At 36.0% G+C, this 15,914-nt stretch overlaps 2 protein-coding genes across 5 annotated transcripts in view; both read right to left on the bottom strand.

Annotated features, from left to right (window-relative positions):
- LOC122528116 (peroxisomal membrane protein PMP34) overlaps window positions 1–8,350 on the bottom strand; it is a 10,875-nt gene extending 2,525 nt beyond the window's left edge. Inside the window, exons 1-3 of one of the 2 annotated variants that reach the window (XM_043652868.1) lie at window positions 8,345–8,350; window positions 920–1,016; window positions 779–839 (exon numbers count right to left, since the gene is read on the bottom strand). In XM_043652868.1, coding sequence (XP_043508803.1) covers window positions 779–839; window positions 920–991 — 133 coding nt within the window. In that variant the 5' untranslated portion in view covers window positions 992–1,016; window positions 8,345–8,350. Of the gene's footprint in view, window positions 1–778; window positions 840–919; window positions 1,075–1,460; window positions 1,738–8,344 lie in introns of those variants that run through there. The other variant, XM_043652867.1, reaches the window with a different exon arrangement.
- The window catches only part of LOC122528117 (dexamethasone-induced Ras-related protein 1), an 88,153-nt gene continuing 77,918 nt past the window's right edge, over window positions 5,680–15,914 (bottom strand). Inside the window, exons 3-6 of one of the 3 annotated variants that reach the window (XM_043652870.1) lie at window positions 13,583–13,772; window positions 12,254–12,464; window positions 10,004–10,218; window positions 8,412–9,950 (exon numbers count right to left, since the gene is read on the bottom strand). In XM_043652870.1, coding sequence (XP_043508805.1) covers window positions 10,006–10,218; window positions 12,254–12,464; window positions 13,583–13,772 — 614 coding nt within the window. In that variant the 3' untranslated portion in view covers window positions 8,412–9,950; window positions 10,004–10,005. Of the gene's footprint in view, window positions 6,191–8,411; window positions 10,219–12,253; window positions 12,465–13,582; window positions 13,773–15,914 lie in introns of those variants that run through there. The other 2 variants (XM_043652871.1, XM_043652872.1) reach the window with 2 other exon arrangements.

Here is a 15,914-nt window from a genome sequence, read left to right as displayed (position 1 = left end):
TGCGGTTTATGCATGATGGAGCTCCGCCGCATTTTAGCCGAGTGGCTAGGCAATATTTAAATCAACACTTTGCAAATAAATGGATTGGTCGTGGAGGCCTATTGCATGGCCTGCTCGTTTTCCGAATTTGAATCCATTAGATTTTCATTTGTGGGGACATTTAAAATCTATTGTATACGCTGCATCGATTAAAAATGTTGAAATACTACGAAATAGAATAGAGCAAGTCTTCCGACAAATTCGAGAAACACCAGGAACGAGGATAGAGAGAGTAACCAGATGAATGACAAGACGCGTGCAGGCTTGTCTTCAAATGCAAGGTGGTCATTTCGAGCATCTTTTGTAAAAGTAATTAAAACAGAAAATTCATTATATCTCATAAACGAAGACAGATAGGACATACATTTATATGACTTTTTTTCATTATTCTTAGGCGTACAATCAGCTCCCGAAGTGGGTCCCACAAGTTACGAAACACCCTGTATAATATAAGATATAATATATTACATACAATAACAATTGTATGTAAATGTATGAAATTTATTTGGCGTATTTTGTTCGCAATGTACTCAGTTGAAAGTGTGAAAGTTAATCTAATTTTTAATGTCGCAAACACTTGTATGTATTCTAATCTATCGTTTTTAAATTTATCGATTCTGCAAAATACATTCCAACCAGAATACACCGCTGCAACGTACTGCTGCGACCTTTATGAAGCAATTTTTTTATTTGGTTAACAGAGCAAGTAGGTCGAAGACGTAACTTTTAATAAACTTACATTGTAATCTGCTCCGTACTGTATCTAAAGGGAAGAACGTTGCCATGGCAATGACGCCACCCTGCAAAGTACCATTATTAAACATTAATTTACATTTCATTAAACATGTAATAACTCGTTCTTTAGGTTGCGTGTACTCACGGTAGCACCGGATATCGCGTGAACTAGCGTTTCATAACTGAAAATGCTCCTACTGCATTCTCCGTCACCCATCTTTGCAAACAATTTGATTTTTTGACTTGCACTAAGTATTTTTCGCTGAATTTTCTGTCATGTTGTTAATATCAATAATTACTCTGTAAACAATTTGAACATTAAATAGAACAAAGATAATCGTTTTTACATAAGCAGCTTGATTCTAGATTTTCAATATTTCGTAACAAATCGAAAGATTAATCGAACCAAAATCGATTGCTGCACGTATATACATATTCCCAAGCGATCGATATAAATTTCGTAATTCCGTTTCGTGTGAAATTCGATTTGAAACAATGCTAAAATCAACATTTGACAAAATCGTTGGAATTTTTTTTTACGACTTAACGATAATTCTATAAATTTCAACTTAATTATCACTGTCGATAAGTAGGTAGAATCTACGAGCAACATAGTAGCAAACGATCCCGAAGGACATAGTGTAGTAATTTAATATTTAAAGCTTTCACGTTGATCGAGAAATCACCTTATTTATCAAACGGCGTGTTGACACTGACAGGAGACACTTTCAGGAAAAGGATCGTCACTGAGAGTAAACAAGAAATCTACGTGCCAATTGTGTAAAGTCACTGCTCGCGAATGGCCGTTCCGTGTACTTATATACTTGATTTTTATATCGGACATGGATGAACATTCCAATCATAAGTACGTCAAACGTCATGAAACGAGCGGACTAGTGCCTCAGAGACGAAGTCCAATCAATGGACAAATACAAAGTCTTCGGTGCCTTCTGCTCTCGTTAAAATCATTGACTAATGATGGAATAGACGCGTCGTTAAATGGGATATTGCGTCCCGCGTTCTGAAATACCGACCGATTCGCTACGGCGTGCGCACGAATTACATCTAACTTAATCGTCAAAGGCGATAAAGTCGCAGTTAACACGTTTGATTGAAGAAATAAACTTATAGACATTTTATTAAATCAGTTCTTTTATTTGCTAAATGAGAAGAAAGAAATTTTCTAACTTTTGTTCAGATAAAAACTGAAATGAAATAATACGCAATTATGTATTGCGATTATTTCCACAATCGATATCTATGAATATCGAATTCATATTGAATTCTAATGTGATCGATATTTTTCGCAATTGATCTGTAGTATTGAAGTGTAACGTACGGGTAACGGTCGGTTTTACGTGGAAAGCACGCAAAGGAAATATTATCCAGAATTTGTGAATCAGGTAAAGATTACAATCAATAGCTTTTAAACTTGTGTTTGCATTATTGGGTATTTCTGCGATTTAGAACAGTGAATATTATTTAAATATTGAATATTATATATGTATATATTGAATTCACTCCCTTGTTGGTTAGAAATGACTATATGCGTATTCTATATACAGAGTGTCATGATTTTGAAACTTTGAGAATGCGTAAAAAATTGATGAAAAAAAGTCCTTTAGAGATTTGCCCCAATTTAGAGAAAATTGCGAAAACAAATTTTCATTTTCTTACTTATTCACTTATTGTTATTACTTAAGTTTATTCGATGCCAATCAATTCAAGAGAGCAACTGACCATATTGTAGTTTGGTATATTAATTGCTAGAACAATATCTAGCTGTAATTAGAATGGTCAATGTTCAATTTAATGCTTTCATTGTTGCGAATAGCTAGCACTTTGAACAGTATTCTCATTAAATATATAATACAACAGATGATAATAGATAATATTATAATAATAATATTATCTAATATATAATAATATTATAAGATATAACATAACAGATGATAATAGATGATTATAAGATGATAATATGCATCATAAAATAGATAAAATAACATTCGTAATGAACGTAAACAAATAAGTAGAAAAACGAAAATTTCTTTCTTTCTTTTTTCACGATTTTCTCCAAAACTGAGAGACAAACAAAAAGAATTTTTTTTTTTAGTTTATCAATTTATGCTACTGAAGTTTTAAACATTTAAATTTACACTCTGTATAGTGACTTACTACGAAATATTTGAATACTTAAGATATAAGAATATTTGAATACTTAAGATAGAAACTTTAGAATTTGACAAAAATTCAAGAAGCCTTAATATTTTAAAATGGCGAGAGAATAGTGAGTTTTATGGTATCGTTGCAAAAGGAAAGTTTCGCTCTTCGAGATGGTGATTTTAATCGCAAAGAAAATTTTTCTGTGAGTTTGAACTTTCACAATTTTCGAGGACGAAAGTATCCTTGCTTTCTTATTCGCTGCACGATGTAAGAACATTTTTGAAAAGGAATATTAATGTAGAGATTTTATTCTTCAAAACAGTGTTAAACAAATTGCTCTTTTTTATAAAGTTCTAATAGTTTAAAGTCTCAATCACAACTTTTCATCAAGCTTGCAAATACTTTTGTGCGTCAGTTCGAAAAAATTAAAAATTGATATACTCACTCGACATTGTAAATCCTCTAGGTTCTTTGATCGATATTGCAAGTCGCTCACGAGACACAATAAGCTTTAGTTTCTATGTTTTATTACCTGGCACAATTATTTCAATATTAACACGAAATATTTACACGTTGAGAAATATAAAACATACCGACACACAAAGGTGTTGTGAAACCTATTTAAGAGTAAAGAAAGGTCAAATTCGTGACTGAGTAAGTAATTAAAAAAACAAAAGAAAAGTTAAATTGCAAATGAACGTATTAAAAGTTAAGATAAATGTTCATCAATTTAGAAAAGATGTTAAAAAGGAAAGTAACGTTATAAAATAAAAAAGAGAAGTCAAGAATCTTTCGTCTTCTTCAACTAGTACCGCAGAAAGAAGGTAGTTCATTCTCGAATCCCTGACGCATTATGGTTGCGGAGAGGAGAAGAGAGAATTTCAGATGGCGGACATCCGTCGTGCGAAATTTCGCAGCTCGTTCGTGGTTATCACTAGCGCGTTTCAAGATATCTCGTATTTATTTCTCCCCGGGGAATTCCCGTGCCCGTCCTTTCTCGAATTTCCTCCCCTCGTGCGAATGAAACTCGCCCGGCAGAACACGTTGCACTGTTCCCACGAGCAGTTTGTCTTACGATCGCGCGAAAAATGATTTGTATCTCATTCTCTTTCCGCTGCGTTTCTCTTTACCGGCGAATAGCAAATACTTCTCCCAGACTGCTTACGCTCGCGTGCAAACATCATCAAAGAGAATGACTCTCGCAATAATCGGTATTTACATTTCTCTAAGGAGAAGAAGAATTAAATGAACGGAGATGTCTTTGGGAGGGAAGACGAACATATTTTCTTTTTTTTTTTTGCTTTCTCCTCGTTTATTATGATCTTTGTTTACTGTAGGAATCTACGTAGGTTTCGACGCTGTGAAATTTGAAATTTAACCACTTGCTGGTTACCAACCAACTGATTGCGGACCATAACGAGTGATCGAAACGTATACAATAATTTGTCGCTTTCTTTTTGAACCCGTCGATATGACATCCACTGGATAGAAATTATTGATTAGTAATAAATTTATTATTTGTTTTGTCTGGGTTATACTTAAATATACTTAAAACTGAGAAAATATTACACTCGACAAAAAGTTCTCGACGTGCGTGGGCACGTCATTGCAGCGCAAAAGGTTAAACCACTTGCGCCGGCAACTAATTGCGGACCATAACGAGTGACCGAACCATCTACAACAATTTTGTCGCTTTCTTTTTGAATTCGTCGGTATGATATCACTTGATAGAAATTATTGAGAAATAATAAATTTATTATTTGTTTCTCCTGGGTTATATATTATATTATATTAAATATATATTATATACATTATATTATATAATATAGATTTTATATATATATATATAAATTATTGTTTTCCCTGGGTTATATATTATATTATATTAAATATATATATAATATATATTGTATTAAATATACTTAAAACTGAGAAAATATTACACTCGACAAAAAGTTCTCGACGTGCGTGGCACGTCATTGCAGCGCAAGAGGTTAAACCACTTGCGCCGGCAACTAATTGCGGACCATAACGAGTGACCGAACCATCTACAACAATTTTGTCGCTTTCTCTTTGAATTCGTATGATATTCTATTTGAATTCGTATCGGTATGATATCACTTGATAGAAATTATTGAGAAATAATAAATTTATTATTTGTTTTTCCTGGGTTATATATTATATTATATTAAATATATATTATATACATTATATTATATAATATAGATTATATATATATAAATTATTGTTTTTCCTGGGTTATATATTATATTATATTAAATATATATAATATATATTGTTATTAAATATACTTAGAACTGAGGAAATTCTGCAATTTTGGGACAAAAGATTCTTGACGTGCGTGGCACGAGGTTGAAATTCGAGGCTTTGGATCTTCTCTTGGAGTCCGATCTTCGAAATAGCTGCGCCCATTTTGTTCAACAGAGAATGTCTGTTGAAATGAGATCAGATATTGTGAAATTGTTTTCTCCGAGTGTGCTGAAGAATCGGGTCGATCAGTTGCACGTCTAATTACGCGAGAATTCGTTTCCATGTTCTCCCGCGCGCGAAACCTCGAGCAATGAGGTTTCGTTTGCCGACCTCTCTAATTTATTAGTGTTTTGTCAATGACGACGTGGACGTTACGGCGTTAGAGTATAAAGTTTAAAGAGGTTAACAAACAGATGAACAGGTTAACAAATGAACACGCCAGGATGGCTTTAAGATCTTTATTTATTTAATTAAAACACGCGCAGAAAAAGAAGAAAGAAAAGAAAAAAAACTGTTGCATCTACGTCGGTATTACCTTGCCGGGGATAAAGGAGACACATCGCATGATGCACGAGCTTTGTGACGCCTCGTCCGAAATTCTCCAAGTTCTTGGCGGAGTTTAATTAAACATTCCGCGCCTCTGGAATTTTGTGGTCATCTCGATCCCTCTGTACTGAAACTCCTCCTAATGGGTTCTGCCGTTTGAATCTTGATGCGTAAGCAGGCGATACGTCGCCGTTCGTCGTGTCAACGCGATTTAATTTCTTTTTACTTCGATCGCCCTTTTTATTTTGTCTCTTTTATCTTTGGCTAGAAAAATCTGAATATTTTCATGCAGGCCAGAAGTATGTGAACCAGCGTTTTCGAGTCACGATTCCAATCATTCCGTTCGCGTGTCTTATATAATGTGACTAACATTTGCGTAAGACGTTTAAAATAGGATTATCTCAGGAAAAATTTCATTTGAAGTCGTCAGACGAATCTGTAATGAAGGAAAAGTCAATTAGCAAAGGCATTAAGTCGGCAAAGGAGGAGATCTCCGCTCCGGGGAGAACGGAAGCGTAGCTTTCAATGTCAGAAGTCAGACTTCTTGAGGATCGATTAATTTGCAGTGAATCAAAACATTGTTCCTGGCAAATGACGCTCATAAGTAATCATCTCTTTCGTTCGAGTAGCGTGGACGAGCCAGAGATTTAACTTTTGCTCGAGGATCTCCGTCGTATCGACTTTGAAATTTCGTTCAACAATTGTTGAGAGTATCTTTCGACTGGAAGGAAAGCGACGACGGTGACGTTAGTTTTTTAAATTAAATTTCCATCGTGGCGTTTGTGATGATGCAAAGCAAAGCGAATTATAGGGAATTTCAACAATTGTCAAATCAATGAAGCATGTATAAATGCTGAATTTTGACTGTTCTTTTTTTTTTCTTCCATTGATTGAATATTCAGAAGAAAATTCATTGGAAACAGAGTCGAAGTAAAATTCGAAAAATTCTGAAGGAATAATAAGGGACGATGTTTCAATTGAATCATAGTGATTGAACCGCCTGTAATCGGGAGCAAGAACGATTAGAACGGAAGCGCCGCAATCGGGAAATTAATTAACGTGTTAATCGAATAATTGGCCTCAGCCAGGGACTCGCGGTAGATCTACGGAGAAACTTCCTTTCATAGGACTGATTAACCCATCGAGAATTGTGAGAAAGATGTTTCTTCCTTTGCGTGGGGTTGTTAGGAACACGTTGGCTCGAAAGCACGAATAGAAAATAAACGGATTCGAATCAGCTCGTTTCAGAACTGTTTACTTTCACCGAGTTTTCGATACTTCTTTTCGTACCGTTGCCATCGCAACCGTGATGGAGATGTAAATGATATTAAGTTAATTTCCCTTAACGAAATATCACGCAGGCACTTTTTCTTCCTTTCGACTGAAAAAAATGGGATTTTTTTAATTAACTCGTTAGTCAATTAATTAACTAATTATTGAGTTGAGAGGGGAAAGTTTCTTCTTTTGATAAATGGTTCATGGGATAGCGTAACTCTGATAATATTAATTGGATCTGGCAATACTCGCGTGCGTTTGAAAGGTGATACGTATCATAAATATTAATTTAAAAAAAAGTTGCGACGTTTGTTTATTCAGTTAAAAGTTCCACAGTGACGCGATTGTGTTATGGTTTTATCTCGGAAAATGGGAAAACCCGCACGAACAAAAATCAGTCAGAAACATTTGACTTGTATAAACTTCGTTTAACAACTTGCGCTGGCAACTGGTTCGCGGACCATAACGAACGACCGAATCGTATACAATAATTCGTCGCTTTCTTTTTCTTTTGAACTCGTCGATATCACTGGATAGAAATTATCAAGAAATAATAAATTTATTATTTAGCCTGGGTTACATTTACACATGCTTAAAACTGAGGAAATATTATGTTACACATTCCAGCGCAAGAGGTTAAAATGAAGAGGAAAGAAACTTGTTTCACTTTTCCACTAAAATACGAAGAAACTTCTTCTCGAACCCAATTATTTCACTTGTTTAGACGAAAGAAACAGGATGTACGTTGAAAAGAGAAGAGGAAATAAAGGACGTGTTGATATTGTTTACGCATTTATTACAAGAGAACGAAATGTTTCTTTGGTCCGAAAATCAGGGGTGAGGTTTTACGAAAAGATGCGTCTCTCTTACATGATTTGTTTCTGCGCGTTTCGATTGGAAAGGTCGCGAGTTTTTATTAACGTCGTGCAATCGCTCGCGACAGGTGTTGGAATAAATCGTTCGTTCCTCTCTGCCTCTGTCGGGAAGAGTTTACTTTTAATTCCTGTTGTCCGGCTCGCGTTTCAGATCGAATTTTCGAATCGATATTAATTGGACGAATGAATTTCACCGTTCAAATTCGACACGTGTTTGAAAACTGATTCGAAAGCTCCGCCATGATTGATCAACGCATCCGATACGCTTCCGTACAATATGTTTGGTACAATAGTGCGCCATACGTCGTACCGTTACGAGTAAATTAGCTATATACACGTACAATGGTATTTGGTTCGTGTCGGCTTAACAATCATGCTTAAATAGAATCAAAGTGTCGCGATCAGTCGACCATTTCAACAAGGACACGTCGAACTTGAACTATCGAAAGTTTTCGAAATTCTTGCCGTGTTCAGCTGAATCGAGTTCGAGTACAGTTGGCTTGCCAATCTCTCTCTACCAATGAAAAAGAAATTGTCCAGAGGAAAATTGTTCGACAGGTCTCTCGGTCGCGAAAGCTCTCGATAAGTGAAAGAAGATTCAATTACATCGGCTAAAGAATAAGAATGGTCGACTGTTCGTAGCTTGATGTAGCGTACCGAAAGATCTAGAGATATTTTCTCTCTCTCTCTCTCTCTCTTTCTCTTTCGTTTCAGCCGCGAACTGAGAGCGTTGCCGCTCCTGCGCTTTTCTCCATCGACGTTGAACGTTGATTAACTTGACGACGATTGACCCTCTGACGATTGTGTCTTACTTTAATAATGCATGTCACTCCCGGGACTTAGCTACGCTAGAGAGCTAGTTTCTTTAATTAATTAAGGCGAGCAGCGTGGTCGGTTCAAACGTTCCTCCTCGTTTCCAGACGATCCTCGCCCAGACGATCCCTCTCGTCCATGCTTGTGCATCACACCAAACGTACAAAAACAATACCGCGATATATCGATTCGCAATATATACAGAGTTGGCTGGTATTCGTAGTACAACCGAGCAGGAGATGATTCTACGTCAAAAAATGAGAAGAAAAATTGGTATAACATATTTTTATCTGGGGCTCGGTTTTCGAGAAACTCGACTTTAAAGTTTGTTCATCTTTGAGTTTCTATGCATTGAATTGCCTTCGTTGTTAGAGGATGTACCCTTAGCTGCTATAAGAAGTGTGATTTTCCAACATGACGGTGCACCGCCACATTACACGTGGGAGGTTGAAAATTTTTTTTAAATCAAACGTATTCGCGTTGAATCGGCCGCGATGGTAAGGTACGTTGGCCACCAATGTCCCCGGTCTTCACGCCTCTAGATTCTTTTTTATGGAGCATATCAAAGAACAAGTTTATAAAGACAATAGTTCAAATATTACACATTTGAAGCAAAAGATTATGGAGGAATTCGAGAAATGAAAAAAACGACATCAGCTTACATTCCGTTCAGATATCATTAATTCGTCGAGCAAACTTGCGTATGCAGCAACGAGGAGGACATTTTCAACAATACTTGTAACAGCGTACTGTATCGTAGTATTGCAACAGAAAGTAGCAATAAGGAATAAAAAGTTAATTATCAGTCGGAACACTTTGTACTGCTTTAACCACACAATGAATAACGTTTGTAAACACCATCTCGGACGGAGACAACCGCGGTAAAAGAATAGACAACTAAATCGTTCGCAAAGATGAACAAACTTCAAAGTCGATTTTCTCGAAAACCGAGCCGAACAGATAAAAAAATGTTATACCAAATTTTTTCTTTATTTTTTTAACGTAGAATCATCCCCCTGCTCGGTTGTACTACGAATTCCTGCCCACCCTGTGGATGAACCACGAACATTTCTTTATTTCTTCTCCTCTTTGTTCTCCGTATTCCGTTTGATACGCTCGATGAATGAGCGAGCGTTAAAAAGAAAGGAAGAAACCATCCTCTTTTACTGGAACGTCTCGTCGCACGAGGGGATCGCGTTCATCGGCGAGGATCGTCCTTGAGATCCCGGGACCCATCCGAGGATTTTCGAGGGTTCATTCTCACGAGTAGGATTCCCCGCGAGAGGTATCACTGAATGGTACAGGTTTTCCTGGCGTCGGTGGTTCGCAGTGTGATTCTGGATCCCGGCGCGTTGTTCTCGTTCCCGGCTGCGAGGGAGCACGTCTTCGTCCTCATGATCATCAGGTCCGTCCTGATGCTTGGTCGGCGCACGTTCGGCGCCACGACGCCGCACGCGTCGCTCAGCCGCCGCTTTATACTCAGGGTGGCTTTGTGCCTCGGCTGGAAACAAATCGTCGTTCTTTCGTCAAACAGTTTTCGAGAAAAGGCGGCCCCTTTTCGACGACGACAATTCCCTAACAGGGAGGAAGGGGAGGCGCAGTAGTTCTGATTGAGAATTCACATGACATTTGTGTGAATAACTTTTTTTGACATAAGACATGTACAATTCCTTTCCAACGGTATGCAATACCAAACGATACGTTTCACGTTTAATCACTGTTTTGTTAACTTTATAAACAAATTAGTCCAATTATTTATTTCATAGTCTACTGTATTTCCGAGTTAATTTAACTGATCATACGTGAATGAAACTTTTAATTTTAATATTGAAATTATGAACGAAATCGAGTAGTATTGAATTTAGTATGAAATGAGGAATTAAAATAAAATTAACTTATATATTTGAGTTGAATGTTATTATAATATAGAAAGTAAATCATTTATTATGTAATTGATATTAAAATATTTGAATGAAATTATAAAGATAATTAAAATTTTTTTATTGGAAATAAATTGCAATAATATAAAATTTACAATGCTTAGATTTAAATATAAAAATTTTGAAATTTAAATTATATAAAATTATTAAAATTAAAGTAATAATAAAAATGAGTAAGTTAATGTAAGTTTATATATATATATATATATATATATATAATATATATTAATATCTTATATATATCTTAATTATCCAAACTAATATTTATTATATAATTTGTTATATTTGTATAATATTGTATCTTGAAAGGTACTGCTTGTCAAAGGTAAACAATTTTCTTAATTTTCTTTATTCCGTTCAAATATTTTAAAAAAATTATGCACACCATAATTTGCAATGGGAATCTTAATGATTTATCATTAAGAAAGACCATGTTTCATCGTGGAGAAAAAATTCAGGATAAAAAGTTAAACACAGTTGTCAGGCGACACTTCAAGGAAGAAGAATCAAATTACATATTTGACGAGAATCGAGATTTTTAAAATGATTCTAACTTCAGCTCCTGAACTAAATAGCTTATAGCTTATTATAGCTTCTGTTTTTGACTAAAATTACTATTACTTTTTTCATTTTCGTGGTTGGGATTTGGACATTTAGGAATAATCGATATATATTTAAAAAAAAAAAAAATGTCAAAATGAGAAAGTTGAGTTTCTTGTCAAATGTCGCCTGGATTTCTCAATTTGATCCACTGTGCGGGGGGGAGGACATAGTTGTTTTATCGACTTGACGCGTTCGTCACGAATGGATAGATAATAACCTACCATAATCCCTCTCTGTCGCGAGCTGCCATTTTTTTTGTCCTCCGCAAAAATTTGCCAATTGTTCAATACGCCGAATTCGAGCGATCATTCACGTTTTCTCTGTCGTTCGTTCGAGCTCCCGCCGCGGATATTTCCAAAGCGGGTATTTTCGAATCGCGTTCGCGTTGTTTCAGCTCCGCAGCTTCGTTTCTTTTTTTTTTTTTTTTCCGAACTTCTCGGTTTAATTTCCATCGAGAGGCACCTGAAGCAGCCTTTGAGAACGTCGTGGAAACGCGCTTTCAGCGTACGAGTTGCCGCACTTTGGTTGTCAAGTTTCGACCGGCGACGAGGAGTGAGCCGTTCACTTTGAAAGCGGCGCGAGTCACCGTGTTTTTTTTTTTTTTTTAATCGAGATATTTAACCTGTCGTTCCTGACGACTCGCCTAAACTCCTGTCGATAAAATGTCAGCGAAATTGTTTTTTTGAAGCGAAAGGATTCGTTTGATCGAATTTTTTCCAATTTTCTTTTAAAATGAAAAGATCGCGCAGTCACCGTAATTTCATAGAAAATTTAAAAGTGACCGCCGAAACAAACCGCTCAAACATTGAAAGGAAATCGTTTGATCGTTTGAAGGAATTTCTTCAAAATGAAAAGGTCGCGTAGACCTGTAAACTACTCTGATCGTTAGCTTATTTGAAGATTTAAACGTGACTTTCGAGATAAATCACTCGAATATTGGCTCGACTGTAAATTTCGAAAAGGAGCGTGCAACAACGATTGACAATTATTCACCTGTGACGGTGGTAACATAGTAGGGGAACCGAAAGTGAGTGGAACTTTTCTGTGATGATTCGGCGCCATTTCCAACGGCAAGCCGGCCACTACGAACAGTTGGTAGAAAAGCTCTTCCACGTGGTAGTTCCTCTTTGCGGACGCCTCGACGAAAACGCAGCAATCGTCCTGGCTGTTGCAGTACTCCTCGGCCTCCTCGACCGTCACCGTTCTGTGAAACAGCCTTTTGTTTGCAACGTGCTTGCAATCACGATCGTTCGAGCGAATTAATTCGATGTGTGCCGTCGGTGGAATAATTCGCGGTTAGTTATACGAAACGTCTTGATTGTGCAAACGTGTAAACGAAGGTGCTCGAGATAATCGGCGAGGGTATACGGAAAATATTGCACGAGCGATTCGTCGAGTGGCGGTGCTTTGCATTAAAAGTGTGGAAACGGGTCAGAACACTTTAACGCGTGATCCATAAATTCGAAGTGGATGGACACTTGAGGGTTTCGAGTGACACTTTTTATCTACAGAGGCTGTAACGAGATGATAAATATCCTTTTTAAAAGAAATCCACGTTCGTCGAAACTTTGTAATGCGTAACTTTATCTACAGTGACTCCCATTAGTATTCGAACGCTTAGATATTATAGTTTTGTAAGTAAAAAAAAAAAAATCTGGGCTCATTTTACAGCTTGAAGCCCCCACTTTCAAAAAGCATTGATGAGTGAGTTTTCCCTTTTTCTCAGAAATATTGAAAATCGCTATAGTATGTAAGAACGCTGAGAAATTTGTTTCGTGACTGAATTTACGACGAATCTGAAGACTGAAGCCTCCACTTTGATGATCTTATGATCTCTGAAAATTTGACGTATAATTTTTTTCTCACTGTTCTGTTGAACTTCGAATATTGGGCTTGTACAACAAAACTCATTTTTGCTTCATATTCAAAATTCAATAAATTAACAAAGGGATTGCTGTAAAGAGAAGGACGTATGATTTCTTTTCACTATTCTATTGAACTTTGAATATTAGAATTTACATAACAAAAATCGAAGAAATCGTGACACATTTTCACTTGATATTTAAAATTGAATAAATTGGCAAAGAAAAAGTTTTCGAGGGGTTCTTATAAAGAGAAGGTTTCAATCTTTAAATCCTTCGTAGATTCAGTCACCAAAGAACACTTTTCAATGCTTTTACATACTATGCTTACCTTCACTTTCATCTGCCATATAATGCAAAGTCACTGTACTTAGTCGACGATAATTTCACGCCAATCATCGTCAATCGAACATTCATTATCTCGCGTAAGCGTGTAAAATAAACGGAGCGTTGCACGTACTTTGTTTCCTTATCACATTTATTTCCGACGATGACCATAGGAACCTTCAGGTTGAAATGGCTCCTGCTCCTGCTCTTGGTCGCGCTTTGGGTCGCGCTCACTTTAGTCTCTAGGATCGATTCACGCAGTCTGATGGCCTCCTCGAATGATTCCCGACAGTCCAAACTGAACACCACCACGAACAGATCTCCTGCGTTAAAAAAAAAAAAACGTGTTCACGATGAGCACGAATATCTGCACGTTGTGCGTTATATCCACTCGATTAAAAAAAAAAAAAAAAAATTCGAAACGGACGTCGACGTTTCATTGTGAAAATCAAACGAGAAGGAGGGAGTTTGTTATTTAACCTCTTGCGTTGGCAACTGGTTCGCGGACCATAACGAGCGACCGAACCGTATACAATAATTCGTCGCTTTCTTTTTCTTTTCAACTCGTCGGTACGATATCACTGGATAGAAACTATTGAGCAGTAATAAATTTATTATTTGTTTTGCCTATTTTGTTTTACTTAAATATACTTAAAACTGAGGAAATGTTGTAATTTCGGACAAAAAAGCATGTCACTGCAGCGCAAGAGGTTAACCACTTGCATCGGCAATTGATTGCGGACCATAACGAGTGACCAAACCGTATACAATTATTCGTCGCTTTCTTTTTCTTTTCAATTCGTCGGTACGATATCACTGGATAGAAACTATTGAGCAGTAATAAATTTATTATTTGTTTTGCCTATTTTGTTTTACTTAAATATACTTAAAACTGAGAAAATGTTGTAATTTCGGACAAAAAAGCATGTCACTGCAGCGCAAGAGGTTAACCACTTGCATCGGCAATTGATTGCGGACCATAACGAGTGACCAAACCGTATACAATTATTCGTCGCTTTCTTTTTCTTTTCAATTCGTCGGTACGATATCACTGGATAGAAACTATTGAGCAGTAATAAATTTATTATTTGTTTTGCCTATTTTGTTTTACTTAAATATACTTAAAACTGAGAAAATGTTGTAATTTCGGACAAAAAAGCATGTCACTGCAGCGCAAGAGATTAACTTCTTGCGTCGGCAATTGATTGCGGACCATAACGAGTGACCGAACCGTATACAATAATTCGTCGTTTTCTTTTTCAACCCGCCGGTATGATATCACTGGAATTATTAAAAAGTAATAAACTTATCATTTGTTTTGCCTGGGTTACATTTAAATACACTTAAAACTGAGAAAATTTTAGGACAAAAAGTTCTCCTCATTTCAGCGCAAGAGGTTAAAGAGAGTCATGCGCGCGTTATCGATAATTGCACAAATCTCGCTAACGACCGTATTTAAACTCTCGCGTGAAGTCACCATAGCTTGTTCGAAGCAACGAGCAGAAAGGAAGATTCGTATTTTAAAAAGCAGTCGCAGTTGGCGAGGATGGTAGCCAAGTCTCTCCTTTCTTTTTCTTTTCAGGCGTCGTTTATTCCTCGCGTCCAAATTATTCAGTGTCTCGTTAAGCCTGCGATCAGCTTTTTACATCGTTGCTTCGAGTGCCTGTGGAGTGCTCGCAACGAGTGAACTTCTTGCCAAACTTCTTGCTGGTCAAGTTCTTTGACGAAACGAGGCTGACTCGAGTATCGCGTAATTGCGGATGGATCAATGTTAGATAAAGCTCGATTCTTCTTTCAGCCTTGCGTACATTCAACGTTCAAGAACTACAAAAGTGATCGAAAATGATCAATTTGTAATTTTTCGTTGGATTTTACATTTACAGATGTAAAACACAGTTTATGTTTAGAGATTTAACACCTGAGTGTATACTTTGTTTACGTCGTTCGATACAGTCTCGCAAGATCACAGTAGATTACATCCAGCACCCCAATTTTCAGAAAATTTTGTAAAAATTGTCATGAAGAAAATATAACACTGCTGGGTAGATATATTAGTAGAAACGTGACTAAGAAAGTTACAACATTCCATATTTGCGATGGGTGCAAAGGGAAACCACATTTTTGCCTAAGCTGTTTTAATAAAACCCATTAAAATTATTATTGCATTATTATACAGTATATAATATATACTACATACAGTATAATATAATAATATAATAATAATAATTTTATAATATCGAATATATTATTTTATCTATTATAAAATGATATAATTATATAAGTTTATAATAGATACAATTTTATATAATAAAATTATATTATAATTTAATATAATTTTATATTTATTATATAAAATTGTATCTATTATTATAATTATATTTATTATGTACAATTAATGTTGCATTATTATATTGTATATAATAAATATATACAATTTTATATAACAAACGTCAATAGAAGCAATA

The sequence above is a fragment of the Frieseomelitta varia genome, unplaced genomic scaffold (assembly GCF_011392965.1).
Source record: "Frieseomelitta varia isolate USP_RPSP 00005682 unplaced genomic scaffold, Fvar_1.2 scaffold_246, whole genome shotgun sequence".
NCBI lineage: Eukaryota > Metazoa > Arthropoda > Insecta > Hymenoptera > Apidae > Frieseomelitta > Frieseomelitta varia.
The sequence above is the reverse complement of the archived record's forward strand: the minus strand, read 5'-3'. Positions and strand labels throughout refer to the sequence as shown.